We start from the raw sequence: 17851 nt of genomic DNA, 5'->3' as shown, positions 1-17851 counted from the left end.
GGAAGTTTACTTTGAAAAGAGACTGTATGCATGTAATGAGAGGTTTTTCCTGTGAACACGGAAGTTTATTTTGAAAAGACACTATGCATGTACCAAGTGGAAACTGACAGGCGGTCCTCAACACATCCACCACTGACACTAGAGGGGTCGCTGGAGCGTTATAGTGTGAAGCGTCAGGCCACTGACCTTAGGTGCGATGTCTGACGAGTTGGGAGTGAGAAAGGGTTATTTTGGGGACATAGTTATTGCAAATTTGTACAATATTTTGGTTTATGACGAAGTTCCACTTAGCCTCAGCTGTACGTTTTTTTAGTTTAGTTAACAAAGGTTAGCATGCTAACATGTTAAACTATGATAATGAACATGCTAATCATATTAGCTAAACATTGGCATGTTAGCATTTTCCTTATGATGCAACATTCAGCTCAAAGCACCTCTAGTTCAAACTCAAAGGGCTGCTAGTCTTTGTCTTTTTAACCTCGAAACCAATAAGGCTGCAAAAATAGAAGGAATGCCAGTGTGGCAATATGTGATCTTCCATCTAACCCTGTCATGTTCTGATGGAAAATGAACCCACATTATTTTTGCTATTTACTGTTTTCACTAAAAATGACGTTTACATATGTCTCAATGCAACAAGAGGCTGTTGTGTTCCCTGCAGTTTACAGATGGTTGGTTACATAGTTCTAAAGGCGGCTGTGGCTCAGTGGTAGAGCAGGGCCGTCCTTCAATCAGGAGGTCGGCAGTTCAATCCCCAGCTCCGCTAGTCCATGTCGATGTGTCCTCGGGCAAGACACTCAACCCGTAGCTGTTGCTGCGGTGTATGAATGGATATGAATGATTAGATAGTCCTGATGGACAGGTGGCCCCTTGCATAGTAGCCCCTTCCATCAATGTGAATGGGTGTGAATGATGACATGTAGTGTTAAAGTGCTTTGAGTGGTCGAAGACTAGAAAAGAACTATACAAGTACAATCCATTTACTATTCAGTATGTCAATAATAGGTCATATTAAGATCTTATTAATTTTCTAGCTATGTTACTGACAATTCTGATCATCCATATACTGCCTTTAGGTTTACTATATTTTAACGCAAATATGTTGATTTATCTACGCTCTTACTTGATTTATTGCGAGGCAACCCAGCTAGAGATTACTGGAGATGTTTGTAAAAGCGCATATATGTTTTCAGTGAAACACAGAGATGTGACGACATCAAGTGGTGTAAAGCGCCTAAAAGAGGAAAACTTGAATCACAATACAGTCACCCTTTTAATGTCTACCAAGTTTAAACAAACAGTTGACAGTTTGATATGTTTTGTTCACTGTTAAAGGGCCAGCGTGTGTCATTTGGCAACATTTAGCGGTAAGTTTGCAGATTGCAACAAACTAAAACTTCCCAGGTGTGCCAAGCGTATAAGAGAACTACGGGGGCTGACGCAAAAACACAAATGTCCCTTTCTAGAGCCAGTATTTGGAGTGTCCGTTCTGGGCTAAAGTTGAAACATGGTCACCGTCTCTTTGAAGAGACCTGCACTGTATGTAGATGCAACTGACTCTTCTAAGTCGTCGAAAATACAACAATTCTTATTTTCAGGTGTATTCTTATATAATTCTTATACACGAAAGAAAACTTTCTGCCAATAGGGGTGACTGTGGCTCAGTGGTAGAGCAGGGTCGTCCTTCAGAGTACCGGCGCTTCGATCCCCGGCTCCGCTAGTCCATGTCGATGTGTCCTGCAGGCTCTTTCTGCGGTTTATGAATGATTAGTTAAAGTCCTGATGACAGGGGCTACCATGCGAGGTGCCACCTGCCATCAGTGTATGAATGGGTGAATGATGACATGTAGTGTTAAACCGCTTGAGTGGTCGAAGGACTAGAAAAGCACTATACAAGTACAGTCCATGTACCATCCCCCTACATGTTACACACTGGCTCTTAAAACTATCATTTGTTATGTCACTTATGAAAAGTGAAATGACAACTGTATTTAAATGAAATCATTGTTTTCATATCTTCCTTGGGGGGCTTTTCTGACCTTGTGAAATGTTGGCAAGTCTCTTAAAATCATTTGCAGTAATTATACACATTCTAGAAACAAATATTACAGTAAATTACCATCACACACCTCCACATTGCTCACACACTGATAGGACCTGCTCTAATTCTAAATTAAGCAAAACACATGATATTGGTTACTTTTACTAAAATTCCAATATCATTGCAGCTTTTAATGTAAACTCTCTTGATGGCTTCATTAAAATAAAAAGTGACATGACTGTCATCATGGTTTGGTTTTGAAGAGCCAGCCTTTGTTGAGGGTGACACAACACAAAAATTAGATTTGCTGTGTCCCTTTTGAAGATTCTGCATTGGATGCACTGTGAACTAATGAGAGAGATGTTTGTCCAGTGCATTGCTAAATCCTCCTTTAATCCCAGCTACAGGATTCTCAGTCATGTACAGCAGGGTACCACTGTGCTGTTTGGATAAACTCTGATCCATGTGGACAGTAGGTGTCATTCAATCCCCATGAACATTTTCAGCTCACCCCCCTGTATGTGAGTTCAAAGGTCAGAGTTAACTTCAGAGCAGCAGCCCCAGGGCCAATAGAGATTTAGTTTAGCTCAGCAGGGTTGGGTTACACAGGGATTTGAAGTCTGGTTATCCAGCTGAACGATGAGTGACCACAACACAAGTGATAATACTCTGATCCCTCTGTTCACCTTATCGCTCCTATTCAAAGATGTCAGTGAGCAGCTCTTTATCTGGCAGTTTTGTCTCACAGGGTAACGAAAATATGTCTCTGTGTCCCATGACTATTGGGGAACACCCGAGAGAGATCTAGAGCTTTGCTTTCTAATGTACAGCAATAGATGACTGTGTCACTGACAAATGATAACAGTGGGTGATTATAGCTTTCTGTCTGCTTTCTCTTTCTCAATCTTCACTTAATCACAGAGCTCTATAGGAGGAGGATTTATTTAAAGTGTATCCTCTGCGGGCAGCACGGCGGTGCAGTGGTTAGCACTGTCTCCTACAGTCCAAAGACATGCACGTTAGGTTCATTGGCGACTCTAAATTGCCCGTAGGTGGTAATGTGAGGGAGAATGGTCAGATATGTCGAAAGTTTCAGCTGGGATCAAATTTAAATGTGGAATATACTCAAAGGAAAAAGCTCCCACAGGCACGAGGTGAAAGGGGCAGGTGCATGCTGGGAAGTTCGTTACTGTACTTAGGTCAGCTGATTTGGCCCACCCACCAACATGGTCACCCACTGCAGCAGCAGAGGCTATAACACATATCTCACGGAGGCTACTGAGGTACTTTAATACCATTCGAGCCTGATTGCCGTAGTATGCGTCATAATTCATATTCCTTTTCTGAGTCATAACTCAGTCAAATCGGAACACTTAGACATAGTGTACATATTTTAAGATTCGGTGTGACGCACACGTCATTATCTTCCATCTGAATTGATTCAATCTTAAGGGGGCAGTCTCAATTTTGTCAGAAGGGTGCCGCAGTGTCAGATTTTAAAGATCCCTGCACTGAAACATACAAAACAAGATATCAAATGTAGTGCCGTCATATGTTTTGTTTTTGTTAAACGACCTAAAATGAAAATGACATTCATATATCGACTGAAGGGTGAAAAACTAAACATCGACAGCAACAAAGAAATCGGCTTCTAATTACTGCAAAAATGTGTTCATCGGAGGCTCTTTACAGCAGTTCTGCATGTATTACTGCACAGCATATTTGTGTTCATGATGCAAAATGATTGCATTACTGCATTATTTTTTCAAAATAGCTCTGCAATGCTCTCTCAGAAATGATGTGAGTTCACACCTCTGTTAAAATCGTACATGTTTTATATAAAACGAGGGCCAGAGCATACTAATGTGGCTTAACACACACACACACACACACACACACACACACACACATTTTTACACACAATCTTAACAACAGTTCTACAAACACCTTCTATAGGCACACAGACATTTTATTGGGAGTTAAAAACACCTGACAAAGAAACTGTAGAAGGGGATTCAGTTCAAAAGTTGTTGTTTTTTCAAACAAACATTTTCAAATTCTGTTGATTGCGGCGCCACACTGTAGCTAATGAACCCCTCTAGTGATGTGATGTTTGCTTTTCAACAGCCTCGTTTGACTTAAAACAGTCAAGCTGTCACAGCAAACAAGGATAACAATTCATTCAGAGTGTATTATTATTATTAGCAACATCAGCCCAAAAATGTTGAAGAATTTCATAACCTGACAGCTTGTATTGAATAATGAAAGTCAACCTTTTGTTTTGATTCCTAAAACAGTGGTTCAGCCTTAGCCTCTTGCTCCACAGCTAAACAGAAGCAACGCTGACACACTTGCTGTATGCTTTTGTCATTCATGAAGGGTAAATGGGGATTAAGCTGACACCCAATAAATTATTCATAAAGATTTCGTCTTACAAACAAGTCTGATGTGACTGAAACAAGTTAAAGCACTAGTGACGCTCTATTCAAGAGACTGTAGTTGATGAACCTCAAATGTCAAAACAGAGATGTGTCCTTGTTGCTTTGAAATGGAAATGACAAAAAGAGAGCTTTGACTGATCCGTCTGGAATTTATAAAAAAGGATAAAACAACATTTATCGCAGTCATATGCAGTCAACTATGTCTTCGGATGTCCTGAGACATGTGTTATTTATGTCTTGAGACATCAGAGATGTCTTCAGATGTGTTTTTATGATACGAGTAGTGTGAGTCCACACAGAAACAGCTCTCATTTAAATGCACCCATATAGTTAGTCACATCAGAATGCTGCTGGATATGGACATTGTATTGTATTGGGACATATTTAATACAGGGTTTGATTAATGGACAAGTCAATTGATGAAATACACAAATATTTGAGATGCAAGTCTTTTATTTCTTTCTTTTACACTTTCTTTTCCCTAAAGATGGGTTCCTTAGTACAATCCTCAAGGCCATATGTACATCGAAAGAGTTGTTGGTCACATACTTTTTCATTCCACCTCTCCACACTGACACTCCAGTCACTCAGTTCTCAGTGACTGAGTGATCAGATAGAACACAAAGCCGTGTCATGGCCACGTGAGTTGAAAATGTAGAGTCAAAAAAATATGCCTTAGCCCGCAACTTTATGAATCTGCTTCAAAAGCGTACAAAGAAAAGAAGGAAAATAGGTGAACAACTGAAGGAAATGAACAGGAAGAGCTGCACTTTCTGCTGAGTACTGAGATCAGTCAGAAGCTGCGCTGAACACAAACACACAGACATCCCACTCCCACAGATGTGGTTAATTAGTGCGAATGACCAACACGTTCTCCCACAAAATGACGTTCCCATACAACCCAAGTACATTCTCGAGTCTATCGCAGATAACGGTCTTAGTTTTAAAAACGTGGTTAACATTGAAACAAAAGAAAAGAAAAATGTAACAAAACTACCTATTTAAAGTTACAGACGTATATAATATATACATCAACGTTGACTTTATCTACTGGTGAAAGTCCTGTGTTTAAAATATGTTTCCCTCAGAACGTATCTACATCCCGCGTTTGTTGTATGGAAACAATATTTTTAAGAGACCAAGCTGGACTGACGCAAGGCTACACTCATGTACATATTGGAGGGTGCTACCCCTCATGCAATGCTAACGCTTGGAGCCAGTGAACCAACCGTTACAAATGTTTATGTTGCCTAACCTTAACAGAGTTCGACTGCCATAAGATCGACCCTTTACCATACTCTAGTTGCCATGCACAGACATGCACAGTCTCTTAAGATGTTGCCATTTGACGTACAAAAATACATTGTCATTGAATGTAACCAGGGGTTTTGCAAAATGTGGACACAGATGAGCAGGTAGGAGGGGAAGGTCAAGTGACTTGGACCAGAGGGTAATGGGAGGCTTGTGACTGGGACAGGAGGAACAGTCACAGGGCATCTGGTGGACAGGTAGACGATGGTCATCTAATGGGTTTGGGGAAGAGGATGGAGGCAGGATCATTAATAATCCTTAATATACCGAGTGAGGGCATTCCGCCATTTACGTAATGCAGGTCTGATTTTTGTTTCTTGTCCTAACACACATCTCAGTGATGAATCAACAATAATTCATATTAAATCAACAGTGTAAATATATGTATGAACATTATATTTAAATATACCACTGGCAGCACAAGCACACTGTGATTAAACCATTGATGTTGTTACCCTGAGGAACTCTGGCGGTACTAAGCAGCTCATTGGTGGGAGGTTTTGTTTTCTATTTTTTCCATATTTGATTATGTAAAGTGTATTCTGAGCTATGCACAAGAGAACCTTGTTTGTTATAAACTGCTATGTAATGTCTCCTTGCAGCAGAAATCACAACCAGTGTTGGATCAGTGGGGACATTATATTCATATAGAACTCTGCTGCTTTTGGAAATATTTGTTGTGTAATTCAGGAGAGCTGTAGGCTACTGTGTATCTCCCTCACCTTGTGTAAACACTAGGTTGGGGGTAATGTAACCTGTGAGTATTTTAACATTGCAACTCCCAATTTTTCTACACTACGTCCTCAGACTTCCATGATCGTTGTTTTTTCTTACTAGAGATGTAGGTGCCATCTGTGTGGATATCTTTTCATCTCTTCATTAGAGCATTTCAGCTGTTCTATTGAACGATCTATACAAAACGGAACTGGCATAACGAAGGCTGGAATCCACACATGCAGGTTTACGCTGCTGTTTGTATAAAAACATCTGTCTTCACCTTGGGGCAGCACTCTCAATGCAGTTGGTAATATCTTTTCTGAACAGAGTGCTGTGTACTACAGATGCATCCTTTACGTGTGATTGGCTCTTTGCTCCTTTTAAAATCGGCACATAAAGTTTAGCACTGAGCGCTGTTTATTTGACATCATCTACAGTAGCTACTGGAAATCACTGAGTTGTGTTTCCTCCACTTTTATTTATGTGAAATGCTTTCAAAAATGCTTATCCTTTCACTCGGTTGGTGCTGTAGGTCAACATTATCAACCCTGAAATGGAACTCTTTTTTCACTCTCTTCAAATATATGTTTGATCGAAAACAACGTTGCTGCTGTTGTTGTTTTATTTGTTGCCTTTTTGAAGTGTGGTTCTGGGTGATACTTCTCAAAGGCTGATTTTAGCCCTGTGCAGGGTGACATTACATCAGAGCACCAGAAACAGAGCCAGCAGTGCCGTCCATCATGCTCATTCAAGCTAATGAGATATCATACCCATAAACAAACTATATTTTAAAGAAACTATATCACTACGACCCCTTTTCTGCTCTAGAATTCCCATTTTTCAAAACTCCTGAGGCAGAATGAGTAATAGCAAGTTAAAGAAGTGCAAGCCCTCAGCAGTGTTCTGAAACCAGCTCTGAACTTCAATCTCCCAGCTCGCCATTGCCCTCCTCCGTTCACACCCAAGGGCGTAGAATTTGTCTCTGCCAATATCCAGTGACTACTGAAATATATATTCACTAATATTTTATAATATATAGGGACAACATATATAAATAAACAATAATAATAAATAAATAAATGCATTCACTAGTCATTTTGACCACATATAATACAAAATACAAGCTCCGTCCTTTTACTAACAGGTATGTGAACAAAGTACTCGACAAATCACGTCTCGTATTGGTTTTGGCTTTCCACCTCCGATGAAGAACATCGCACAGCAGCGTCCATCGTTGTCTCATCCAGAGAAACCAAAGGGGAGATCATTTGAAGTGAATATGACCATTAGCAGAGCAGTAACGTAATGCACAAAGATTATAGGGCAGGGCGATTTCTTCTTAAAATATTGTGACTTTATTCTTATTAAATCATGAGTTTATTTTGGTTCAAGTCTTTTTCGTGAAATATTGAACATTAGCCGAAATCTTTCTTAACTTGATGAGCTGTTAAAGTCCAGGGGTTATTAAATTAATTACAATCAACCCACGTATCATTTAGGTGAATAGTTGCAATATTCACATTTAAAGAGGTTAAAAACACCAAAGAGGAGGGAAGAGTAAATCATGCCTACATACTGTATGTGTTGACTCAGCAGAGAGAACAATAAATGAGAAAAGTTGATCTAAAAGTAAATATTGTAAAGCACTACAGAATGTCAGAGAGCCTCACTGCATTCAATTATATTTGGAATTGTCATCTGGTTCCTGAATTTTGTGTTTTCCACCTCATGTATTTTTACTAAACGTATGCATTAAGCTACAATAAACCCTGACCCACATAACAATACATGTGGTAGAGGCGCCCCTTTTTTCTTGATGTTGTTCACATAAGGTGCTTGAACTGTACTTCCCTATCCATGTTGTATTTATGCCGATGATTTACTTAGTTATATCAGTGAACTTGTGAAAAATGATTCTTGTATGCAATTTCTATCTTGAGAAGGTCAACTTTGGGCCACCCCTAACATTCAGTGCCCCCCCCCCCCCCCACCACCACCACCACCACCTCTCCCTCCTTTTGATCTACCCTATGAAGTTTTTTTGTATTGTATCATCTTATCCGAGTCTTGCTGCAAAAGCCAATTGCCCTTTGGGGACAAATACAAGTTGAAAGTTAAAGAAAGTCTGTGGAAGCCCCTGAGCTTTCAGTAGGCAGTCGGGAATGACGAACTGCTAGCGAACCAGTTTCACGGACTTCCAGTGGAGTAGAGCAGGAAGGAACATATCTCACTCTCTCTGCTTGTTTCAAGCTCAGAAACAAAAAGCTTTACTTGTCCATGGGGAACAAAAGTGTCTGTCATGTTTGATTCCCTCTGCTTTGTCTCAATGATTCCATTTGCACATAAATATAATTTCCTTTTATTGATTTGTGTGCCACAAAAGAGGATATTGACTTCAAATAAATCTGTTTTGTTGCAGGGTATAATTCATATCTTTATGTTCAGAAACAACTGCTCCGGTGAAGTGCTTGCATTATTTATTAGAAGCTGTTTTATCAGTGGGAATAGGAATGGGAAATGTCTCATAAATGAATGTGACTGACGCTTTTCCTCGTTGTATCAAATGTTAACCGTACAACTAAAATGTGAATCATTCCAACATTTGCTATTTGCTTTCACAGTACCACCGAAAATCATCAACCTTTCAAAAGATATTGTGGTAAATGAAGGCTCCAACGTCACCCTGATGTGCCAGGCCAGCGGTAAACCAGAGCCTTCCGTCAGCTGGAAACTCATCTACTCATCAGGTAACTTGTTTGTCCTGTAAATAAGTGCATTAAGTTCTGCTACATTCAAACCTTCACACATTCTCTGTGCTTCCTACTTCATTCTCCTCTCGTACTCCTCTCTTCCCCTCATCCCTCTCCCTTTATCCCCCCATCTTTGACTTTGTTTGACCCCTGGTGGATTTCTCGCCTCACTTATTGCCCATCATTACCTGCTTCCAGATCATCATTACACTGAATTGTTCGCAGAAAGTAAACTGACCCTGTTGTTATTGGACTAATTAATTAGGATAATAGGATGGATGTAAATGTTCTGGAGGCACTTTGAATGACATTATTAATACAGAGAACATTACTACTGTGTGGAGAATTATTCATTCACAAGCATGCCATGGCAAGTATGTCCAGAATCGGGGTTGTTGCATTGTGCATGCTCAATGGCATTTATGCCATAATGCCTCACTGAAGAATGAAGGGAACCGTATCACTGTGGGCCCATGCTTCACTTAATCAGGCAAGATGTTTGCATTCATAATGAGTTACTTTTGTGCTTTTGTCTGTGCTGTCCTTTGTGTTGATGCTGGGATCTGGGAATTGAAATGTAAATATGACACTAGTGTGACTGACCTGTCTGAAAGGAGATAAGCAGGGAGAGGGAACATTGATTGGCTGCTATTTGTGAAATGCTATGCTTGTGCATACGTGATTGTGCAGGCTGTGTAGAACAGACTGCTGTTGGACTTCTCTGTTTTCCTGTTTTTTTCTAAATTAGAGAAAGCAGATGCCTGCTACCCATAGCACTTTTCGGGTCAAATGGTGAAAAGTCTGGGGACTTTGATATTGACAACAACTGTGACACCTTTGAGCAAGATGTTGCACAGATTGGAGTATCTTCTTGTTGACTCATGTTGACATTCTGTGGTTAGGGACCCATGACCCGTAACCTGTGCAGCATTTATCAGCAACAGAACCTCACTGCCTCTGTATGAAGACTGAGTCAGTCTCCACATGAGCATCGGCATTTGTGTCACACATGTTGTTGTTCATTGTAAATTCTTGGTGTTCAAAAATGTAATAACATTGTACACTTTGGTTTGAGTGACATAGAGTTTCTAGCTACCAACAAACCTTTATGTTTAATGAGTGAGTGTTGAAGAATATTGTTCAGCTCTGTCTCTGGGTTCTAGACTGCGGCTGTATGCCGAGCATACTAAGAGAACACAGTACACTTCCTCTGGTATAAAAGCTTAGGATGGAGGAAACCCTGCCAGACCTGGTGGGAAGATTTAACAGAGAGTTCTTGCAGGATGCAAACATATAGCAGCAGCATACATTTACTTAAACACAACACTGCTACGGAATGCACAAGGAATGTTATATTCTTACTTATATATTATATTGCAGTATTAGTGCCAACACTGTTAAATGTGAAGGAGAAAAAGAAGAGAACACATTCTATTTAGCCCTCTGGTATATGCAAATCAATCAAGCTTGTTAAATATATAATAAATGACAGGTTGCAAATATATTTTTCTGCAACCCCAACACTACTCTAACTTCACCTTGCTCCTTATCGTAAATAACCTTTTATTAATGTCCAACAGATAAACCTAGAACATCTTTGACCAAACTTAAAGCTTAGTGGACTTAGAGGATCTTTTCTCTATTCCCACGTTATCTTATTTATAAATATGATGACGGAAACAACATTACGAATAATGGAAAGACATCACATATTTTTGTCAGTTCCTCTGACTTAGGCCAGACACACCACTACAGAACAATACAGTAGTGAATTCATGACTCCAAGACAACCGAAAAATGTTCCACACAGTATAACCATATTAATGACACTCAGAAAAGCATACTGTGTCTTAAGCAATAGACTGGAATGGATCTTAGCTGGGGATGGTCTTGAGATTGTCAGTTTGTATTGTCTTCGATTATCTAGCAGATTGTGGCCCTATGAGGACTAAGCTAATGTTTGTAAAGCTGTAAACAGAGGTGAGCTGACACTACAGCAGGAACTGGATCTGTACAAGGAGTCTGCACTGAAAGTTAAATACTCAACATAGGTGCCAATGACTTCAATAGTTTTGAGCAGTGGTGGGCCGTGCATTTATACCTGGGCCTTCTGTGCTGTCCTACTAAGCTACGGTTATTTGTTTCTAGGGGTGTAGCATCACGTATTCGTATTAAATTAAGCTTAAATTGTGGGAAATATAATGTTTTCGGTGGACTTCGCTCACGTAGGAGACACCGGGCTGTGTGACCTTTTGAACCTGGAACAATAACAAAAAACAGCTGAAGCCCCGCATGTGTTCAGAGAGGCTAAGCTAAACTAGCTTAGCGGGGAAACAGCAGTTAGCTGCTCCCTACTGATTCAAACAGAATCAAATGTCCGAAATAACCCCGCGATGACGGGATGCTTCGTCATTAACGGACAAGTCAGAATCAATGTAATTAACACAACGACACGAACAAACTCACAAGAACCAGTCACATATATGTATGACAACATAAAGTGTCAAGCCAGCATCACTGCAGCGCTAGAGCCATTCATATTACATTACAGTCATTTAGCAGACGCTTTTATCCAAAGCGACTTACAATTCAGATTATATCACACCATAGGCACAGCTGCGGGAGCAATTTTTGGGGTTAAGTGTCTTGCTCAAGGACACATCGACATGCGACTAGTGGAGCCGGAGCCGGGGATCGAACCACCCATCCTCTGATTGAAAGACGGCCCTGCGACTAGCTACGGTCGCCCATTATTATTCATAAAAACGACACGATAGACAAATGAACACAGTAGTGACGCTACTGCAGATGTAAAAACACAAAAGCAGTTAAGTTACCAAAGCTGCTGTTCACTTAAAGACAAAGTCCATCCTCCTTTCTTTGTTAATAAATTCCGTAACTCCCAAATCCATTTCTCCTCCTTCAGCCATTGAGTGTTAAAAAAACACAGCTAAGTAAAAAAAAAAAAAAGAATCAACACCAAGCAAAACGCTAAAAATGTCATAACTTCTCTTACATATGTTTCAACCTGAACTCTTACTAAACACTAAGATCTTGTAGCGCTTTCTGTTTGACAAAAGTCATGCTGGCCCACTGACCAATCACGCCGCACGTACTTAGCAGGCTACCTGAGTAGCACTGGCACGTCAAAGAATACGCCCAACATGTCAAACTAAAGATCTGATTGGTTGAAGACTATGACAATCAACAATATCATTCCCATATACTTAAACTGCAAAGGCTCTCTAGCGGGCATTGAGCCTCTCTTCTTACATAGAGACATAGGGGCTGAATCTGATTGGATAAAAGCTCTCCTTAAAACAAGCTGTGCTGGAAGCAGAGCAACAGAGGAAGAGAGGAGCTGTGCAATGACAAAATAAGCTAATGGGGAAACAAATTATAATACATGTAGTGTATTTGTGAAAAATTATTAAATTATAAAATAGCTATAACTTTGTGATTCTGTTTAGGCCAGCAGAGGAGGCCTTGCTGGCCCTGACGGCCCACCACTGGTTTTGAGTGATTGTAGGTAACTGTAAATCAAGTGATATAGAATAGTATTCAATTTGAACATGTTTTGTTGGAGATGAGAGTAACAATGCTGTCAGGTGATGGCATGTGGTTTTCAGGTTCAATTCAAATTCAAAAGTTCAGATTTCTAAATATAAAAGAAGAACAATCAACAGCCACTGAAATGCTCACTGTGAAACAAACCAAATTGTTAATAAACCAAAGTATTGGACAAATTAAAAGTCTGAACAGATAATGGTGCTAGATGGAGAGTTCACCAAATTCCACAAACACCATAAATGACCGCTCTAAATTGAATAGTAGTCCGTCAGGCAGTTGTCATTCTGACCCATAATTGTGAAACTGGCTTGAGGGAAAGTCAGGGGAGCACCAAAGTCTTCAGGATTCAAGCTCTGGGCATCATGAATGTCTATTCATGGTGATCCTTTAGCAGCATTGACTTAAACATAAGTAGTGTTACAAACTATATAAAAGTGCAGCCTTTTAACCATGTCATATAAGTTCACTCCACCAGAGAGGTCAAACACATTTAACATGAAGTAGTCCATCTGCACTTAAAGTCCAGGGTGAATATTACTCCCAACCAGGCGGCAACCTCCAGATCTAAAAAGGGAATTCAATGCAGAACCTGCATTCTCTCTACCGGCCATCAAGGTTGTATTGTATTGTGTTAAATTAGAGCGCGTGAGAGTGTTAAACCACAGATGTGTAGAACTAGTTTGCACATAAGCAGTACTAATAAGCAGGATGTACATGTGTTGTACTTGTTCCCGTGTAGCTTCAATGAGCTGACACATCAGATTGGTGCATGAATACAGGCGGCAACCACCGTTCTGAAGCCAATGCTGAAGTGCCTTGGAAGCTGCATTCTCTCTACTGACCATCAGGGGGTGACTCCTCTGGTTGTATAGAAGTCTATGAGAAAATGACTCTACTTCTCTCTTTATTTATTACCTCAGTAAACATTGTAAACATGAGTTTATGGTCTCAATCTCTAGTTTCAAGTCTTCTTCAATACAGCATGATGTTCATTTAGTAAAGTATGCTCCATTTAGAGTCAAACAGACCATAAAGCAGGGGATGCTTTAAGGCGGGGCTACCTTGTGATTGACAGATCGTTACCATGGCGTTGTCCGGTTTGGGAGTTGTCCACGTTTTGGTCTTACAACTTTAAAAATCCTAAACCTTAACTGCATTTGCCGTACATGAAATTCGACCTCTACATTTAACCCATTGTAAGGAATTAGGAGCAGTGGGCTGCTGAGAGCAGCCGGGGAGCAACTTGGGCTTCAAGGACACATACGGACAGTAGGTGCCAGGGATTGAATCACCAACCTTACAGTTAGAACACAACCCGCTCTAACCACTGAGCCACAGCCGCCCCTAAACTCGACCACAGTTTGTTTTTCAGTTTATGAAAGTTACCTGGAACATTTTTGGTAGCCTGTCTTATTCAAATTTGGTTGTAGCTCCACCCTCTCGTGTTACTTCTGGTTGTAAAAAAGAGAAGATAGCAACAATGTATGGCATCCCTTCTTTTACTGCAGGTTCTTAGCAACTCAGATCCTGAATATTGCTGTATTGCATAACTTTCGGGCCCAAAAACCGGCTTCCTGCGTACATAGTCAGCAATTTCTGTGCTTTCTGTGCTTTATCTCTAACCACTGCCTCTCCCACTAGACTGTTGATCTTATAGATGCTGAAGACACCCTGTCATTGTCCTGTCATGTCATGAAAACATTGCAATATTTCATTGCTTAAGTTTCTCTAGTAGATGAAGGAGGTTAATAAACAAAATGATCACAAGTCCTCTCTCAGTACATGTGATAATTTTAAATTCCAATAAAAGTGCACTAGTTTGAAGGGCAAGCCTCAAAGCGAAAGGCAATTAGTCATTATGTTTTTTTTCCTCTGTTTGACCCCTCCAACAGCCCAAGATGGGTTCAGTGACATCCATATATCAATGACTCAAATCTGCATACTCTTCAGCCATGGTTCAAACTGAAGACCACTGTAATGTTGGAGTCACACTAAATGTACTGTTGTCTATGTTCAGTTTGGCCATAGAACCAATAGATCATTCCAGTTTTCTCCAAAAGGTGACTTTTCACCAAATACTGTTTGTTCTTGTTTTCTGGAATCTGGGTCAGCTCAGCCCTGCTGCCTTTTCTGTGCATTCAGCAGAGCAGCTGTAAGAATGGCTTGATGAAGAGATGCTTGTGATGTGATGTTTGATGAGTGTTTTCCAGCAGAGGAGTGAGGACCGCTGACTCATTGAAAGGCGATGATGCGTTAAATCTCTGGAGAATTCCGGCTTGCTGCTTTATGTTAATAAACATAACATTAGCTTGTGCAACCACTGTCTCTTACTGGAGCGGATGTGGTTCACATTGCCCCTTTATTGTATGCTTTCAACCTTTTAGAACATCAGTACTTTAAAATGGCATGATAACCTACATCATTACTAGTTTGCTTGAATGTCATAGTTCACATATGAACATTGTTCATATTGTAGCTGCTATCATATTTGATGTGGTGTGATTGGTGTTATGCATTCCAGATGTTTGTTTTTAGACATTTCAGGGACTTTTCTTTGGTTTGGTTTGGAAAGAAGGCTCAAAAGTTAAACAAGTCGCTATCAACCACATACTGCCACTGTACCAGGCCGACCAAGGATCTCTGTGTCATTCAGTTCTGGGGTTGGGACCTAATCATGGTGTCTGGTATTGGATGGAGCATACTGAACAAACGGCTTCACCAAGCCCCCATCCTTTTCTGCAGGAGGCTGCAATCTGTGGTGTCCCAGCTGGTCCTATGTAATTTTGGATAAGCCTGGTTGTCATCTCTAGGGAGTGCTGCAAGGCCCTAAAGGCATCATTACGCTTCAACAGAGGTGCTTGTCGGATGGTCGAATAGCGTTTGAACCCCATTTACTCCCACACCTTTACAACGTTGAAATTGAGGGGACTGCAAACGTCAATTTCTCTAACTCTCCAAAACCCACAATCTGACATTCACACCCACTTCATATGCAGCAACAGGCCAGTTGTGCGTAGCTGAGAAAGGAGCTAGGATTCAAACTCTATTTTTATTGCGACACTGTGAATGCCTTCCAGCAAACACTGGAAATGTGCACTGTTATCCCCATTTTTAACTCATCACATCCCACTGATGGCAGTCTTTTACCCTGCCTTGATTGTGAATCTTGTTCGTCAATTCCATTATATTTAAAAATAAATTTGCCTCAAAGGGCTTTATAATACACCCTCTGTCCTTAGACCATCGATTTCAATAAAGAAAAATTCTGTGGATAATTGTAAGAAACCTCAGGATGACAAAAATATGGAACATATGAAGCATACCCCTATTAAATCCTCCCATGATGTTGTAATCGCATGAGTTTGCGGTCATTGTTTCAACGTTGACTCATTTCCTTTGCTCACTAAGGCACAGATCCCCTCATTGTCCATTGCTCCAAACTTTCTTGGTCTGAAAAAATACCTGAATGAAGCTTGTTTTGCACACAGGTAGGGTCCAATCCATGTGTCCATCCATCTACCTTATTTGGAACAAATACACCTTTGCTTCTCCAGACAGATCAAACATACAGCTTTCACATTATCTTCTGTGTGGTATTGAAATTGACTGAACTTGGTATTAATGAAGGTCCAAATCAATGATCTGATGGTTCACTGATTTCAGTCACCTGGTGCTTGACTGCATCTACTTTCTGTTTCAGTCCTGTCAGGAGGATTTGGACAGTTTCACAAATGAACATGGCAATACTCAGAAATGTAATGACAGTGGGAGCCAAGTGAGAGTGGTCCATACCGTTGCCAAGAGAAAAATCAGACAACTTCAATACAATAGACCAACCCATGATCTATTTTCCAATGTATGAGTATCTATTTGATGGCATGATGTCTAATGGAAATGATTTAATGAGTGAAATGATTTGAATGAAGTTAAATCTCAGTTCTCAGAAAATGAACGTAAAAATACTGCAAATGAGCAAAAGCTGCTCACTTGCTTTTTTTTACTCTTGAGCAGCCAATCAATAACCTCATTTTAATATGATCATGAACCAAATTGGACTAGCACACCTATAGAGATTTTACAGAAGAGAACGCAGTCTCTTCACCCTTTTGTAATTTTCACTCTTAATCAGGCCAATAGTGAATTAGTGAGTAAAGCAGAGGAGAGAGTGGTCTGACAGAATTGACTGCAGGGTGAGAGGGGGCCACACGTGTTGCCGAGGTGTGGGACTGAACCACTCAGCTATCTCTGGGAACTATTGCTGTGAAATCTCATTAACTGGATCCAACAGCTGGTTTCGTTGCTGCTTTTACTTCTTGGCTCCAATGTGAACAACAAAGCTGTTTTCTCTTTAGACATCCTATAATTGGCTATAAATACATTTTCATGTGGGAGGAGAATGAGGAAGCTGAGTCATCCGATGGCCAAATTAGTTTGATTTCACCATGCTGGGCTGGAAACTGTTTGTGTATATTACTTTACCTTCTGCGTGGAGTTTGCATAGTCTCCCTGTGCATGTGTGGGTTTTCTCCAGGTGCTCCAAATTTCTCCTACGGTCCAAAGTCATGCAGTTTTTCTTAACTAACACTGACTCCACACGTAGGTGTGCATGTGAGCGTGAATGGTTGTCCAGGGTGCACATGTCTAAACTGCTGTATAGATTATCTTTCCGTTTTATGTAGAAGAAGAGAAAACCAAACAAAGTAACTCTTTTGTTAATATGTTTCATAAATGTGGACTACAATCTGTAATCATAGCACGCCTCCGCGGCTTACCACCCTGGAGTGCCCACCATATATTTGTGACATCAATGGTTTAAAATGAGGTTTCTTTGCATCTCTCAGGCGTCTTTCATGTTTTTTCATGGTGTGTTTTCCAATACAGCAAAGGCCTTAAAACTAATCTTTGATAGAGACCGTTCAGATCTCAAACTCTGATCTCTGCTGTGCATGTGTATGCTGCAAGACAGCTGTGGAAGTGTGTGTGTGTGTGTGTGTGTGTGTGTGTGTGTGTGTGTGTGTGTG

General features: G+C 40.4%; 1 protein-coding gene across 2 annotated transcripts in view; it reads left to right on the top strand.

Annotated features, from left to right (window-relative positions):
• Positions 1–17851, top strand: part of ntm (neurotrimin) — a 135972-nt gene that overhangs the window by 97630 nt on the left and 20491 nt on the right. For both annotated transcript variants that reach the window (XM_031871617.1, XM_031871616.1), the window contains exon 3: positions 9132–9257. In XM_031871617.1, the coding sequence (XP_031727477.1) occupies positions 9132–9257 (126 nt within the window). The remainder of the gene's footprint in view (positions 1–9131; positions 9258–17851) is intronic.

This window comes from Anarrhichthys ocellatus, unplaced genomic scaffold (assembly GCF_004355925.1).
Source record: "Anarrhichthys ocellatus isolate YVR2014 unplaced genomic scaffold, GSC_Weel_1.0 scaffold59, whole genome shotgun sequence".
In the NCBI taxonomy this organism is placed as follows: Eukaryota; Metazoa; Chordata; class Actinopteri; order Perciformes; family Anarhichadidae; genus Anarrhichthys; species Anarrhichthys ocellatus.
The sequence above is the reverse complement of the archived record's forward strand: the minus strand, read 5'-3'. Positions and strand labels throughout refer to the sequence as shown.